The sequence below is a fragment of the Drosophila arizonae genome, chromosome 6 (genome assembly GCF_054131065.1).
Source record: "Drosophila arizonae isolate 15081-1271.41 chromosome 6, UAZ_ARI_1.0, whole genome shotgun sequence".
Taxonomy (NCBI): domain Eukaryota; kingdom Metazoa; phylum Arthropoda; class Insecta; order Diptera; family Drosophilidae; genus Drosophila; species Drosophila arizonae.
Window position 1 is genome coordinate 1,655,135 of NC_142926.1, and position 18,107 is coordinate 1,673,241.

General features: G+C 35.8%; 1 protein-coding gene across 10 annotated transcripts in view; it reads left to right on the top strand.

The window, feature by feature from the left end:
* The first annotated feature begins 1,479 nt into the window (after nucleotides 1-1,479).
* The window catches only part of LOC108617802 (uncharacterized), a 47,329-nt gene continuing 30,701 nt past the window's right edge, over nucleotides 1,480-18,107 (top strand). The window contains exons 1-8 of one of the 10 annotated variants that reach the window (XM_089472875.1): nucleotides 1,516-2,266; nucleotides 2,337-2,419; nucleotides 7,145-7,417; nucleotides 7,484-7,726; nucleotides 7,889-8,218; nucleotides 15,303-15,575; nucleotides 15,653-15,735; nucleotides 15,804-15,861. In XM_089472875.1, coding sequence (XP_089329001.1) covers nucleotides 2,341-2,419; nucleotides 7,145-7,417; nucleotides 7,484-7,726; nucleotides 7,889-8,218; nucleotides 15,303-15,575; nucleotides 15,653-15,735; nucleotides 15,804-15,861 — 1,339 coding nt within the window. In that variant the 5' untranslated portion in view covers nucleotides 1,516-2,266; nucleotides 2,337-2,340. Of the gene's footprint in view, nucleotides 2,420-4,963; nucleotides 5,078-7,144; nucleotides 7,418-7,483; nucleotides 7,727-7,888; nucleotides 8,219-15,302; nucleotides 15,576-15,652; nucleotides 15,736-15,803; nucleotides 15,862-18,107 lie in introns of all 10 variants that reach the window. The other 9 variants (XM_089472878.1, XM_089472877.1, XM_089472880.1 and 6 more) reach the window with 9 other exon arrangements.

Consider the following 18,107-nt stretch of genomic DNA (forward strand, 5'->3'; position numbering starts at 1 on the left):
TTGTTATACCCTGAACCCATTGAAAATGGGAAATCAGGGTATAATGGTTTTGTTGAAATGTATGTAACAGGCAGAAGGAGGCGTGGCAGACCCCACAAAGTATATATATTCTTGATCAGGGCGACGAGCTTAGTCGATTTGGCCCTGTCCCTCTGTCTGTCTGTCCGTCTGTCCGTCCGTCCGTCTGTCCGTCTGTCCGTATGTTTGAACGCGTCGATTTCCGAAGATATAAGAGCTAGAGACTTGAATTTTTTTTTAAAATGATCGTATATACAGCGCGGACGTCGAGTTTGCTTTTAAAATTCGATAAATCATCCCGTTATGTTTTTATCGAGTAAAAACATTCAAGTTCAAATCAGATGCCACTATAGGTAATTGTGAATGATTTTTCTTTTTTTTTAATTTCTCAAATATTCAATATAATATGTAGATCATATGCTGAAAGTTTCATTAAATTCCATTCAGTCAAAAATTAATAAAAAATAATCAAATATTTGGCCAATTAACAAACGCACGTGCAGCAGCTACAACAGAAACATTCGTTGAATCACATCAGCTGTTAGTTTCGTTTAGTTTTGGTAGATGGCGCAGCAGCAGTGAATCTATTTGAGTTTTGCCACTGACAGGAGTGGGGTGGCCTAGTGTGTTAGCTGCATGACGCTCGATCAAGAAGTTGCGGTTCGAATCCCGATCGGTGCAACACTGATGTTAATTTTTTTAATTGTTTCAAAATATTTTTATATTTTCATAAATGCGTTTTCTATTTAATTTATATTTTTAAATACACCGAAATTGAAATTTTAACTATACTTTATGTGCGTTTTTAATAGTTTGGTTATTCTAGCAGATTCTTAGAATCACATCAGCAGTTAGTTTCGTTTAGTTTTGCAGTTTTGCCAGCGCCACTAGCAGGAGTGAGGTGGCCTAATGTGTTAGCAGCATGACGCCCGATCGAGGAGTCGCGGTTCGAATCCCGATCGATGCAACTGATGTTAATTTTTTTTAATTGTTTCAAAATATTTTTATATTTTATTAAATGAGTTTGGTATTTTATTTATATTTTTAAATACATCGAAATTGAAATTTCAGCCATACTAAATGAGCATTTTTATTTGTTGGGTTTAGGGTAGTATCTAGTCGAGCACTCTCGACTAGAATTTTCTTACTTGTTTAATGTTTGTTTTGTGGACACACGCTCTTCTTTCAGATTATGATTATATCATAGATATGCATGCATTTGCCAAAGCAGAAGTCTTTACGATTTGAAATACGGCTTTTACAAATATGTTGGTGAGGGGGTGGATATAGGGGTGGGGTGTAAATTCTAACAACAACAGAAATTGTATAAATTGCATATTAATCTACATTAAATGTAGGATGTAAGAGATATAATTTTATAACTGATTTTCGATGAGTTTTTTTTTTCGATAAAAAAAATTGTTTACGTAGTTTAAATATGAATTTAATATTTTTGTTAAGTAGATTGCTTTAAAACAGTTAAGAGTGATGAACTTTGCAAATAGCTGATATTCCAATTATTCTAAGTTTCGTGTATGCATATATATTTATAACAAATAATAAATGCAATACAGATGCAAAATACACACACGCTACACAATGTGCAATATGAGAACCTATTCGTTGGGAAAATCCTCTTTTACAGGGACGATCTGTTTTAGACTTTCAGATGCAATTTTATATTTCTGAATGCACAAGTCTCTACTATTTGTATACACAAATATACATGTAAAATGTATGGGTTAGTAGATCTCGACGTTCATACGGATAGACAGGCACGCCTCCTTCTGCTTGTTACATACATTTTCATAAAAACGAACCCTGATTTCTCATTTTCAATAGGCTATACGTGCATACGTATGCGAAAGTTAAATACTGTTGGTCTAAGAGTTTTAGGTCTAGAGATTTCAGATTTATTGTGGAGAGGCATTTGAAAAATGGAAGGATTTGGATTTTGTAGATTTATATTTATGTTACCACGTAATACAGTTGTGTTACTAGAGGCTTGTGCTTTGGTAAATACACACATTTGAACGATATTATCACGTTCTGAAATTATTTTATCTATGGGAATGGAAAAACAGCCTTCACGTCGCGAGATACGGTAGTTGCATGTGTCTCTTTATCTCTGTCTTTGTTCCAATCCGTACACGACAAACAAGCATTCAGTTTATTTATATTCGACCCACACGACTTAACCGAGTCAGTTGTGAAGAACAGTCTTATTACACACATTGTACTTCCTCTGGTATCAACGCTTACAGAATAGAAGACTTTAAGAAAATATTAAGCAATATTCTTAAAATTTATGTTTATAGCAAAATGCGTGCGATGAAGTTAAATATAATTGGCGTTATATTTTGTCTTATATTCAGTGATTTGGATAGAGTGTTGGCAGACGGTAAGTCATTTTTACAAAATAGTTATTGAGTATATAACAAAATACTTGTTTCCTCTTTAGGAAATAAAAATTTATATATATGTAATTGTATTCAAAGTTTTTTTTTATATATACATACATAATGAGCAAACGAATTAAGATTCTTGTCTGTGAGACTAGATAAGGCGAAAGTTAATTTATTCCAATGCTTAGTTATGTAATAACGCGTATATCAATTGTAATACGAAAACAAGTAAGAAAGCTCTAGTCGAGACTGCTCGACTACGAGTTCCCCTGAACCCTTGGAGTAATAGCTATTTCAATAATTTATCGCGTCTTTCAGCTTACACAAGAAACACACACATACACATACACACTCACACACACGCACGCACACACAGGCATACATACACACACACACATATATATACACACACACACACACACATATATACATACACACACATATACAAACATTTACATACACATACACACACAAGCATAAACACGCATGGGCGGCAGTGAGCGCTTACTATGAGAACTTAATTGCTTAATAACTTTTTTTGTGGACGTACGATCTTCATGAAACTTTCAGATTATGATTATAACATGGATATGCATGTAATTGCATGGGTGAATTTAAGGGGGGGGGGGGGGGGGGGGGGTTGGTGAGTAAATTTGAACAAAAACCGAAATTGTTTAAATTGCATATAAGCACACATTAAAAATTTGGAGACTAGCAATAAAGGTGTAGAAGATATAATTTTATAACTGGTTTTCGATAAGGTTTTTTTTATCGATAAAAAAAGATCGGGATGAGTTATCGATTTTTAATGATAAACCTGATATGCGCACTTTAATTACGGACATTTAAAAAAATTTGAAGCCGGACCTAGGAAAAAATTTTTCAAGCCTCTAGCTCTTATATCTTCTTGAATTTGAACAAAAACCGAAATTGTTTAAATTGCATATAAGCACACATTAAAAATTTGGAGACTAGCAATAAAGGTGTAGAAGATATAATTTTATAACTGGTTTTCGATAAGGTTTTTTTTATCGATAAAAAAAGATCGGGATGAGTTATCGATTTTTAATGATAAACCTGATATGCGCACTTTAATTACGGACATTTAAAAAAATTTGAAGCCGGACCTAGGAAAAAATTTTTCAAGTCTCTAGCTCTTATATCTTCTGAAATCGACGCGTTTATACATACGGACGGACGAACAGACAGACGAACAGGGCCAAATCGACTCAGCTCGTCGCCCTGATCAAGAATATATATAGTTTGTGGGGTCTGCCACGCCTCCTTCTGCCTGTTACATACTTTTAACAAAACTATTATACCCTGATTTCCCATTTTCAATGGCTTCAGGGTATAAAAACAAATGTAAATTAAATTAGAGTGTTCTAGTCAAGACTGCTCTACTAGGAGATACCCTGGTTCTGGTTTTCTTTTATACACACATACAAAATAACATGCTCACACACATCTACACGTACGTGAAAGCAAGCGCTCTACTAACTGCGCAGTTAGCAGCGACTGCGCTTGGTCCGTGGTGTGGGCTATATTATGAGAATTTATTTGTTGAATAATATCTCTCGTAGTTGGATTATTTTTATGAAACTTTCTGAACGTGATATAAGGCTAAAATGTGTATACATTCCAAAGTCCAAGTCTCTGGTACTTAAATTTTTACAAATTGGGGGCGAAGGGGGCGTGGTATGTAAAATTTGTGTATAAAATGTATGTATATTAAGTAAATCCGAAGTCTCCAGGTCTAATAGCATTAAATTATGCTGAACCTCTCCATCTGTCTATATTTTTTAACGCGTTGATCCCCAAAGATATAAGCGCTAGACACTTTAATTTTTATACTCATTCACGAATGTGAAATGCACTATACCCATTTCACATTCGTGAATGAGTATAAAAATTAAAGTGTCTAGTTTTATGAAATGTCAGACTTGCTGTCCATTCGTCTGTCCGAATGAGCGCAGTTTGTTTCGGCGCTATTGAAGGTAAACTTAAAGTTTGGAAATGAAATTTGAAAAATGCATTTTCTGATGTGTCAGAAATCATATTAGCTAAAGAGCTAGAAAGCTTAAGTTTGTAATGTAGATCCGCGTCGACTACCCAAAATCACAAGCTATGGCGGGCGGATACAACTGTATTTCCTAAAGTTATAAATCTTCATCGCTGAAATTCACCTATATTTTAGGTACTATTGATTCTAGAGACCCAAGTTCAAGCTATGGGGGATATATGTATCTCCGTCCACAGGGGGTGTGGCAGAGATAGGAACGTGTCATATTGAAAAATATCCTGCAATTTTCAAATTTTTGTAGCGTAATCATTCAAATCGCAGTTACATTACCTTCAGCTCGTTCTAAGATCTGACCAAAAATTATGTGTTTACGCCTAGTAGCAAAATCGGAACTGAATTTTCTACAGTATTAGGGCTAGGAACTCAAAACTTAGCTTTCATACTACCCCGCAGGAAATCACGGGCGACCCTCAACTTTAGACATTTTCCTTACCAATCGTCCTGTTTATCTTTCTAGCCCACGAGTGTTACACACATTAAATCTGATCATTTTCCAGTGCTTCTTGAGATCTCTGTCAACTTTGCCGCGCCCGCAACTAACTTTTACTTCAATATAAAAAGAGCAAACTGGGTAAGATTCGCTCGTTTCGTCGAAAATTCGCTCTTCACCTAAACTCAAACACAATGTGCCGCACAGAAACAAAGCATTCTTAGCCTTATAAAGAAAGGAAACATACGACGGCGCACCTGGCTAAGGTAGCTAAATAAGCTGATCACCAAAGTGATACTAGAATTTAAAAATTAATCCTGGAATATTACTCTTGCAGCCTTAGATAAAGGTTATTCCCTTTTTTGGAAATTCTCCAAAATAATTAGAATGAAGTACTCAAACATTCCATTGCTAGTCAATAATAACATAAGTCACTCGACGGACGAAGATAAGGCCGAGGCGTTAGCTCAATTCTCTCAGACTACCTTTTTGGCATCAACGTTATAGAAGGCATATTGAATAAGCTTAAAAAAAGGAAGTCACCAGGAATTGATTTTTGACAATCTATGCTTAAAAGCCCTACTCCGAAGGGTATCAGTTTTATTATTTGCATAGTCAATAAATGCCTATATCTATGTTATTTACCGTCTGTCTGGAAATGTGCCAAAGCTGTTAAAACAAAAAAAAGGGAGTCGAGTTGCTCACTTCCTATAGACCTCTTAGTCTTTTGTCGGCAGTCAGCAAAATCTTTGAGAAGGTTAACAAAGATAAATTAACTAATTTTATTGATTCTAATAATATCCTTCCAAGTGATCCGTTTGGCTTTAGAAGCGAACACAATACTGTTCAGCCCCTTTGTAGAATTAAACAAAATTATCAAAACTAATTTTGCTAGATCAATATCATCAGGAATGGTACTACTGGATATCAAAGCCGCATTTGACTCAGTTTGGCACGACGGCCTAATCCACAAGATGTTACATTTTACTTTTCATCGTGCAACTATAAAGATTGTTCAAAATTATCTAGACAACAGATCCTACGTCGTATATTTAGGAAATGCTTCATCCACAGCAGTCAATATTTCGGCAGGATGCCCCAAGGCTCATGTCTATCGCTTACTCTGTATAAAATATACATATATACTTCTGATCTCCCAATGCACCACCTCGGTTTTGTGGAGGAATTCGTTCCGCTGACATTTCTAAAAACCTCCAATCAGCATATAACTCTTTAGATGCATATTTCTCCCAATGGAAAATTTTAGTCTGCCCAGAAAAGATCAAGGCAATTTTTTTCACAAAAAAACGAAAAGACATCTACGTACCGACAACGGACATCAGATTGGGCTGGGAATATATAAAGTGGGAAACAAATGTCAGGTACTTGGGTATTACATTGGACAAAAGACTTACTTTTAAGGTCCACATAACCAACACAATCAAAAAACTTACGTTATACCCATTTATAAATAGAAAGTCGAGACTAAATATAGAAAACAAGTAAGCTCTAGTCGAGACTGCTCCACTATGAAATTCCCTGAACCCTTCGAGCAATATCTATTTCAATCATTTCCTGCGTCTTTCTGCTTACACAAGAAACACGTGTGTCCACAAAAAAGTTATTAAACAATTAAGTTCTCATAGTAAGCGCACACTGCGCCCATGCGTGTTTATGCTTGTGTGTGTATGTGTTTGTTGATGTGTGTATAGATGTTTGTGTGCGTGTATGTGTGTATGTATGCCTGTGTGTGCGTGCGTGTGTGTGTGTATGTGTTTGTGTGTGTGTGTGTGTGTGTGTGTGTGCGTGTTTCTTGTGTAAGCTGAAAGACGCGAAAAATTATTGAAATAGCTATTACTCCAAGGGTTCTCGTAGTCGAGCAGTCTCGACTAGAGCTTTCTTACTTGTTAATGATAAACTCGATATCCGCGGACATTTAAAAACAAATTTGAAGTCTCTAGCTCTTATATCTTCGATGCGTTCATACATACGGACAGACATAGGGAAAAGAATATATATACTTTGTGGGGTCTGCCATGCCTCCTTTTGCCTGTTACATACATTTCAACAAAACCATTATACCCTCATTCCCATTGAAAATGGGTTCAAGGTATAAAAAAAGAAGAGATTACAAGAGAGCTAGAGACAATAATATAAATTATTTAACTGATATTAATTGACTGTATTTGGTTTCATGTCATTTTGAAGAACAAATCGCTGACTATATTCGAAAATGTTGTATAAGTGGCTTGCGTAATGCTCGTACCACAAGTGTATGCGATAGAATGGATTCAACTATAGTAAATATATCTAAACTTTGGCTTGGATTGTGCTCCTCGACATTTGACGTATGCTGTTCAAAAGAGTTGGACCGTCAGAATTGTGAGCTCGGTCGTTTGGCTGCATTGGAGGGTGCTTCGTGCAATAAAGGCTTTAATTTGACGTCAACCTCGTATACAAATTGCTGCCGAGCCTGTCAAGGTATTCTTGTATAGCTTATGTACATATATCTCTAAAACGTACTCATTAATGTAATGGGATTTCCAGTTGGTTTAGCTGTTAAGGCTAGTCAACAAAAATGTACGGATCCATTGTTTTCGTTTCTTTTGAATATCGATTCATATCGGTTATGCTGCTCTGATGACGGCTTCTCAAATTCTGAGTTGGAGTCGGAGTCGTTGTTGGAGGGGAAAAATAAACTCGAATTATATACAAATCATGATGAACGAGAGGAGGAAATTGTCGAGAGCCGCGAAACTGTTGATGGAACAATAGTCCTATCCGGTGATGGTAAGAATATTTGAAATAATAAATAAATAATAATAATTATATAATGATAAATATAATTATATGTAATATTAATAATAATAATGATAATATAATAATAATAATAATAATAATAATAATAATAATAATAATAATTGTTAAATTGTATCTATATATGTCTAATAGATGATATCTGTGGAAAAATACCCAATCTTTGTGAGCAAGTATGTATAAACACATACGATGCATACAGGTGCAGCTGTCACCCCGGATATAAATTGAACGACAATAATGTTACCTGTTATGCGGATAAAAACAATATTTGTCCCAGTGGCTATGTTTTGGATGGTAATCAAGGCAAATGTGTTGACATCGATGAGTGTCAAGAGCAACTACATGAGTGCAAAACATCGCAATATTGTCACAATACAATCGGAGGATATCACTGTCTCAACATAAAGGCTAAGAATTGCCCAGCAGGCTATTTATACAATGTGAAGTCAGATGAATGCGAAGGTAGGCAAGAAGCTCTAAGTTCGAGAGCACAAATGTGATCATAGCTACGTTAAAATTGAAGACACCTTAAATTAACTTATTTAAAAGTGAGCTACTAAAAAGTGCTTGACTGGCATATACTTTGAACATATGCATTGGCATACTCATATAAAACAAGTAAGAAAGCTCTAGTCAAGACTGCTCCACTATGAAATTCCCTGAACCCTTCGAGCAATAGCTATTTCAATCATTTTTCGCGTCTTTCTGCTATCAAAAAAGTGGTATGAGAATTTTTTTTTTAGGTCAGAATATGGGCCCATTGAAAATGGGAAATCAGGGTATAATGGTTTTGTGAAAAAGTATGTAACGGACAGAAGGAGGCGTGGCAGACCCCACAAAGTATATATATTCTTGATCAGCGTGACGAGCTGAGTCGATATAGCCCTGTCCGTCTGTCCGTCCTTCCGTCCGTACGTATGAGTGCGTCGATCTCAGAAGTTATAAGAGCTAGAGAGCTGAAATTTGGCATGCATACTCGTGTGTACCATACGCAGTACGAGTTTGCTTTATTTTTTCGATAAATCGTCCGATAACTTTTTTATCGAGAATAGTCGAAAAATTAATTTTGTTTTTTTTAGCCTAATTTGAACATTTTTAGACCTGGAGACTTCAAATTTGCGTTGTATATAAAGTTAATGGATACAAAGATTTTGTAATTTACAGATTTTGGATACCACGCTCCCTTCTCCCCCAAATCGTAAAAAACGCATTTCAAGTACTAGAGACTTGTGCTTTGGAATGTACACACATATTTACCATATGATCACACTCTGAAAGTTTCATTAAGATCATATGTTTACAAAAGAAATTATTCGACAAATAAATTCTCATAATATTGCCCACACTGCAGCGCAGCCCAACTGCAGTCGCTGCTTACTGCGCAGTTAGCAGAGCGCAGGCTTATGCGTGCGTGTGGATGCATGTGTATGTATGTGTGCATAAAAGAAGTGCAGAATGATTAGAATATCAGATTAGAGGGTTCAGGGTATCTCCTAGTCGAGCAGTCTCGACTAGAGCTTTCTTACTTGTTGAGAATGGCTACACTATTCCACTTGTCATGTAACACACAAATTAAACTTTCCCGCCAATTTTGTGAATTGTGTATATGTTGCAAATTTTTTTAATAACAAAAATGTTTAGTTTGCGAACAACTACTTTTTAAATAAGGTAACTATATTAATAATGCGCTTGTCATCAAGTTTTTAGGCTTGTTGTTGTGTATTGTGAGTAACTCTTCAATATCGGTATGTTGCAGATATGCAACAAAGTTCTATTAGGACTTCTTTTTTGCACTCTCAATTTTGTTGCATTTACGCAACATACCATTTATTGTGCTTATGTTTTATATGTTACTATATACTTCTTTTGCGACGAACTAAATTATTGGCACAGCACGCCTTTTAAATTTTAAAGCAATTTTATAATTGTTTTTTAACGTTTTTTTAGTGAAACAAAAAATTTACTAAATAGAATTGGGTATTTATTAAATTTTACAGTCAAAATTTTGCGATAAACTTCAACGTACCTTTTTTATACCCTGAACCCATTTTCAATGGGAAATCAGGGTTTAATGGTTTTGTTGAAATGTATGTAACAGGCAGAAGGAGGCGTGGCAGACCCCACAAAGTATATATATTCTTGATCAAGGCGACGAGCTGAGTCGACTTGGCCCTGTCCGTCTGTCTGTCCGTCCGTCTGTCCGTATGTATGAACGCGTCGATTTCAGAAGATATAAAAGCTAGTGAAAAATTAAAAAACATAAAAATGTTATGAAAAAATTTAATAATAACTATAATTAACATTGGGTATGTATCCTTCAAACTTTAATAATGGCTAATAATAGGTTTGGCATCGAAAAACATTATTTTTCAGTGAAGTCTTCACTAATTTTTTGCCATTCCTTAATAAGAGCTTGTTTTAGTTCGGCTTGTTTTGTTATTACCCGTTTTGAGATGCGCCTATCCAATTTTTTCCACAAGCGTTCAATTCTATTTAGGTCTGGAGATAGTGGTGGGTGCGCTAAAACATGGGCGGTAGCCATATTTTGACGATATGGGCAGAATGCTCATTGTCATGTTGAAATGTGAACGAGCTTGGTAGTTGTAGCTTAACAGAATTTTTTTTAAAGGCTATCATTCAAAATATTTAGATACAAATGTTTGTCCATTATGTCGTCTACAAATACCAATTCAGGCACACCTGCAGCAGATATGCAACCCCAGACCATCACCTCACAACCACCATGCTTAACGCTTGGCTCAATATTGTTTTTGTGAAACGAAGTATTCGGCATTCTCATCACAGAAGAAGACTTGACTTCAATAATCAGATGGCTTGCTAAAATTTTCCTTAGAGTACTCCAAACGCTTCTTTTTATAAGCACCTTTGATGCACGGTTTTCGTCTAGCCATACGCACTTTGTATTTGGCCATGTGCAACACTCTTCGTATCGTAATCGGGTGCATATCCTTCCCCATTTCTTTTGTAACTTCAGCAGTAATCTGTGTAGATGTTATTTTTGGATTCACTTGCACCTTTCGAACGATTTTTCTGCATTCATGGCTGTTCAACAACTTAAGGCGACCTGTATGTTTATGAACTTAGCAGATTGCGGGCTTCCTTGGAGCGCTGCACGTAGCTTCGAATAGAAAATTGGTTTCTTTCCATTATCTCTCTAGTTTATGCATAAAATTTGCCTTGATCATGCAAATGCAGGATAATTTTCCTCTGAGCTATCGATGTCTCTTTTAGCTTAGGTGCCATTATTAAGAAAAGTATAAAAATATGCTAAATTCTTACAAAATTTTCTATATTAAAATTCAAATTTGCGAAAATGCCCAAATGCCCAATCCGTCAAATCGTTAAAAAAAACAAGTAAGAAAGCTCTAGTCGAGACTGCTCGACTACGAGATCCCCTGAACCCTTGGAGCAATAGCTATTTAAATAATTTTTCGCGTCTTTCAGCTTACTCAAGAAACACACACACACACACACATACACACACACACACACACACACACACACACACACACACACACACACACACACACACACACACACACACACATACACACACACACACACACACACACACACACACACACAAGCACCCACGCATAAACACGCATGGGCTGCAGTGTGCGCTTACAATGAGAACTTAATTGTTTAATAACTCTAGTATTTGAAATACGCTTTTTACGGAAGTGAGGGTGAGGTGGTGGATATAGGGGTGGGGGGTAAATTTGAGCAAAAACCGAAATTGTATAAATTGCATATAAGCACTCATTAAAAATTTGGACACTCTTGCAATAAAGGTGTAAAAAATATAATTTTATAACTGGTTTTCGATAAGGTTTTTATCGATACAAAATCGGGATGAGTTATCGATTTTTAATTATAAACTCGATATCCGCGCTCTAATTACGGACATTTAAAAAAAATTTGAAGTCTCTAGCTCTTGTATCTTCTGAAATCGACGCGTTCATACATACGGACAGACGGACGGACGGACAGACAGGCGGATCAAGATCAAGATCAAGAATATATATATTTTGTGGGGTCTGCCACGCCTCCTTCTGCCTGTTACAACAAAACCATTATACCCTGATTTCCCATTGAAAATGGGTTCAGGGTATAAAAAAAAAAACAACAAGTAAGAAAGCTGTAGTCAAGACTGCTCGGCTACGAGAACCCCTGAACCCTTCGAGCAATAAATATTTTAATAATTTTGCGCGTCTTTCATCTTACACAAGAAACACGCACACACACACGCACGTACGCACACACAGGCATACATACACACACACGCATAAAGACACACATACACACACACACACACGCATACACACACAAACGCCCCCTATGGGCGGACATATATCTACCATAGCTCGTTGGACTTGGGTGGTCAACCCGCGTATATATACTAAATTTCAGATCTTTAGGATTAATAGTGCCTAAAATATAGCAGAATTCGAAAAATCACTATATCTTCAGGTCCGATTTGCCACGCTTCTAGTAGGCGTAGTTAAAAATTTTTTTTTACACATCTATAGAATTCAAACATCAGCTTACGTGTAAAATTTCAGCATTCTAGGTTTACAACTTTAGGAAATACAGTTTTATCCGATTTGCCACGCGCCCAATGGGCGGAGATATATCCGCCATAGCTCGTGATCTTGAGTGGTCGACGTTGACCTACATTCCAAATTTCAGTTTTCTAGCTCTTCAGCAAACATGATTTCTGGTATTTCGGAAAATGAATTTTCCGATTTGTCACGCCCCCAATGAACGGATCGGGAAAATTTTAACACTTTATAAATACACGAGTATGTGTTCCAAATTTCAAGTCTCTAGCTTCAATAGCGCCAAAATAGATTGCGTTCATACGGACAGACGGACGGACAGCAAGACGGACAAAACCAATATACTCATTTCACTTTCGTGAATGAGTCTAAAAAGGATTTGTTGCAAATATGCAACAGATGTGCTGAAGGGGAAAAATTACTGATAGTTCTCTGGGTATTTAGAAAAACGTAATATTTAATTTGGATATTCTTAAACTATTTAACATAATATTATATTTTTTTAATGACTATACGACTATTTATCATAATGATATATTTATTAAATTTTAATTTAAGTGGAAATTTTTAAAACCATTGTTTCCCTTGTTGAAACATAAGGCCACTTCACGTTTCCCACGCATTACTTGTGAAAATAACTTCGGGTACTTGCACCTTATTCGTTTTTCACCCCACAAAGGCCAATGGCCAAATTCATCCTGCCGTACCATTCGAGTTGGCACGCGTTGCGTAGGACCACTGTTTTTTTTTGCTGCAATTATTTTTCGAGCATAGAACTTCTTTTTCCCATTATTTATTTGGTATCAATTTTTGATGTCTCCATATACATCAACATCAGCACGTTCATCTTGCTCATCAATTTCCTAATCCGTACCATCCAATTCTTCTGTCTGGATCAAAATCAGAAAAATCGAATTCGTCCTCGCTCTCCAAACTATTAAAAATTCTTGCGATTTCCGAAAGTGTCAATTCCTTTGCGACGAACTAAATTATTGGCGAAGCAAGATTTTTAAACTTTATATCAATTTTTCAAATATTTTGAAACTTTAATAAACTTTAATAAAACAAAAAATTAACCAAATAGAATAAGGAATTTTTAAAATTATACAAACAAAATTTTCCGAAAAACTTCATCGTACATTTTTATACCCTGAACCCATTGAAAATGGGAAATCAGGGTATAATGGTTTTGTTGAAATGTATGTAACAGGCAGAAGGAGGCGTGGCAGACCCCACAAAGTATATATATTCTTGATCAGGGCGACGAAATGAGTCGATTTGGCTCTGTCCGTCTGTCTGTCTGTGCGTCTGTCCGTCTGTCCGTATGTTTGAACGCGTCGATTTCCGAAGATATAAGAGCTAGAGACTTGAATTTTTTTTTAAATGACCGTATATACAGCGCGGACGTCGAGTTTGCTTTTAAAATTCGAAAAATCATCCCGTTATGTTTTTATCGAGTAAAAACATTCAAGTTCAAATCAGATTCCTCTATAGCTGATTGTGAATGATTTTTCTTTTTTTTTTTAATTTCTCAAATATTCAATATAATATGTAGATCATATGCTGAAAGTTTCATTAAATTCCGTTCAGTCAAAAATTAATAAAAAATAATCAAATATTTGGCCAATTAACAAACGCACGTGCAGCAGCTACAACAAAAACATCACATCAGCTGTTAGTTTCGTTTAGTTTTGGTAGATGGCGCAGCAACAGAGAATCTATTTGAGTTTTTCCAGCGCCACTAGCAGAAGTGAGGTGGCGTAGTGTGTTAGCTGCATGACGCTCGATCGAGAAGTCGCGGTTCGCATCCCGATCGATGCAACTGATGTTATTTTTTTTAATTGTTTCAAAATATTTTTATATTTTATTAAATGAGTTTGGTATTTTATTTATATTTTTAAATACATCGAAATTGAAATTTCAGCCATACTAAATGAGCATTTTTATACCCTGAACCCATTATCAATGGGAAATCAGGGTATAATGTTTTTGTTAAAAGTATGTAACAGGCAGAAAGAGGCGTGGTAGACCCCTTAAAGTATATATATTCTTGATCAGGGCGACGAGCTGAGTCGATTTGGCCTTGTCCGTCTGTCTGTCCGCCCGTCCGTCCGTCCGTATATATGAACGCGTCGATCTCTGAAGATATAAGAGCTAGAGACATGAAATTATTTTTCCTTGGTCCGTGTATATCACGCGCATATCAAGTTTTTCTCTATATATCGATAACTACTCCCGATAATTTATTATCGATCAAAAACCTTGTCGAAAGCTAGTTATTTAATTATATCTCCTACACCTTTAGAGCTAGAGCTTGCAAATTTTAAATGTACTTTTATATGTATTTTATATAATTTCGATTTTTGATGTAATTTACCCCCCATTAAATTATTCAACAAACAAATTCTTATAATGTTGCCCACACTACAGCGCAGCCCAAGCGCAGTCGCTGCTTATTGCGCAGTTAGCATAACGCGTTCTAATACGTGCGTGTGTATGTATGTGTGTCGAAAAGAAGTGCAGACTGATTAGAATATCAGATTAGAGGGTTCAGGGTACATATCTCCTAGTCGAGCAGTCTCGACTAGAGTCTTCTTGTTTAAATATATTGTTTGGTTCAAAGCTATTTTTGTAACGCAAAATGAGCAAAGGTCCAACTGTGCGTTGGTGCGCATAATGAAAATGTTTTCGCGATTGTTTCAAATAGGAATCTGTGCGTGCGTGTGTGTGTGTGTGTGTGCGGGTGTGTGTGTGTTTGTGTGTGTCTGTGCGTGTGTATTGTGTAAGTAGAAAGACGCGAAAAATGAATGAAATAGTTATTGCTCGAAGGGTTCAGGAGATCTCGTAGTCGAGTAGTCTCGACTAGAGCTTTCTTACTTGTTTTTGTTTTAAACAATATTTTCTTACTTTTTTTATCGGCACATAATTTGAAACCCTTACGACTATTATAATATATCGAATAGACGATGATGAGTGCATCCAGTCGCCATGTGAGAAAGGATATAAATGCTCAAATTATCCAGGAGGATACGACTGTAATCTTATTAGCAGTGAAACATGTGGCACAGGCTTTCTTTTAAAAAATGGCAGCTGCATTGATATTGATGAGTGTGCTCAAAGTACGACCAATTCTTGCAGAAACGATTTGCACCAGGAATGCAAGAACACTGTGGGCAGTTACCACTGCAACTGCCTGCCTGGTTATAGCTTGGATGTAACGCAGAACAAATGCGTTGGTTAGTATTTTCATATCATATATGTACATATGTAGCTGTCAAACGCTAAGCACCATCCGTTTTCACACTTACTTCAGATATAAATGAATGCTCAATTAACAATCACAACTGCCTCCCAACTCAAAGATGCGATAACACGATCGGGTCATATATATGCACGGTACTTCAATTTGTTTTTCGTTTCCATTAAAGCACCCAATTAAAAATACTTTTATAAAAATTTCATAGCGTTGGACATCTTGTGGCACGGGATATACATTGAATGCTGGTACTGGAAATTGTGATGGTAAGTAAAATATTTACTAAGAATAAGGAAAGATGCAGTCTGATGCAATCAAATGCATATAATCATTGACAGTTAAAAGCTTTAAGCTTTTCGATATATGTAGGTAACAGCAGTTATCCATATCTAAAGTATATTGATACCCTGAACCCATTGTAAATGGGAAATCAGGGTATGTAACTTGATTGTTTAACTTTTCTTGTCGATGGACTATCTCCATGAAGTTTGGAGATTGGTTAAAATTCGTGTATGTGTCACAGCAAAAGTCTCTAGTAATTAAAGTACGCCTTGGTGAAGGAGTAGATTTAGAAGTGGGGGTAAATTTTAACAAAAACCGAAATTGTATAAAATGCATCTAAATATATATGGGCATTTCTTCAGACAGGTCAACCGCAACCAAAACCTTCAATGAAAGCATGTTCTGCAAACAAATTTTTTTTTAACTGATTCATCAAACTTAACTAATATAAACCAATTTTACATTTTATCATAATACATCTCGAAATATTGAGACACAAAGCCGAACAAGTGCAAAAGTTCTGTTTTGAGCATTTCTATTGCACATTTTGTTCTTATTATTGAGACGCTATGCAATGAAATATGATACTTCGAATTTTCTCTATTCTATTATAAATTATTAATTGAATATATTGAAAATCATTTCTAATGCTTTTATTCATGTAAAATTACTAAAAAATTACATAAAAAAACAACAAAAAATAAAATAATAATATGGTGGAAAAATTGTCTCATTTGACACGTCACCTCTACCCTGACTAAAACTAACCTAGGTTAAGAAAGAATAAAGAAAAGAAATAAAACAAAATAGATTAAGAAAAATAAAGAAAACGAAATAAAACAAAATATATTAAGAACAAGTAAGAAAGCTCTAGTCGAGACTGCTCGACTACGAGATCCCCTGAACCCTTGGAGTGCTAGCTATTTCAATCATTTTTCGCGTCTTTCAGCTTACACAAGAAACACACACACATACACAAACACATACACACAAGCACCCACGCATAAACACGCATGGGCTGCAGTGTGCGCTTACTATGAGAACTTAATTGTTTAATAACTTTTTTTGTGGTCGTACGATCTTCATGAAACTTTCAGACTATGATTATAACATGAATATGCATGTAATTGCCAAAGCACAAGTCTCTAGTATTTGAAATACGCGTTTTACAAAAGTGAGGGTAAGGGGGTGAATTTAGAGGTGGGGGGTAAATTTTAACAAAAACCGAAATTGTATAAATTGCATATAAGCATATATAAAAAATTTGGAGACTCTAGCAATAAAGGTGTAGAAGATATAATTTTATAACTGGTTTTCGATAAGGGTTTTTATCGATAAAAAAAGATCGGGATGAGTTATCGAATTTTAATGATAAACTTGATATGCGCGCTGTAATTACGGACATTTTACAAAAAATTTGAAGTCTCTAGCTCTTATATCTTCTGAAATCGACGCGTTCATACATACGGACAGACGGACAGACAGACGGACAGGGCCAAATCAACTCAGCTCGTCGCCATGATCAAGAATATATATACTTTGTGGGGTCTGCCACGCCTCCTTCTGCCTGTTACATACATTTCAACAAAACCATTATACCCTGATTTCCCATTGAAAATGGGTTCAGAGTATAACAAGTAAGAAAGCTCTAGTCGAGACTGCTCGACTACGAGATCCCCTGAACCCTTGGAGCAATAGCTATTTCAATAATTTTTTGCGTCTTTCAGCTTACACAAGAAACACGCTCACACACACACACCCACACACACACACAAACACATACACACACAAGCATAAACACGCATGGGCTGCAGTGTGCGCTTACTATTACAACTTAATTGTTTAATAACTTTTTTTGTGGACATACGATCTTCATGAAACTTTCGTAATTATAACATGAATATGCATGTATTTGCCAAAGCACAAGTCTCTAGTATTTGAAATACGCCTTTACAAATGTGATGGTGAGGGGTGAATTAGGGGTGGGGGGTAAATTTTGACAAAATTGTATAAAATGCATATAAGTACACATAAAAAATTTGGAGACTCTAGCTTAAAAGATGTAGGAGATATAAATTTATTACTGGTTTTCGATAACGTTTTTAATCGATAACAAAATAACGCGGCAATTTATCGATATTTAAAGCAAAACTCGATATGCGCGTGCTATACACGAACCTAGGAAAAACAAATTTCAAGTCTCTAGCTCTTATATCTTCTGAGATCGACG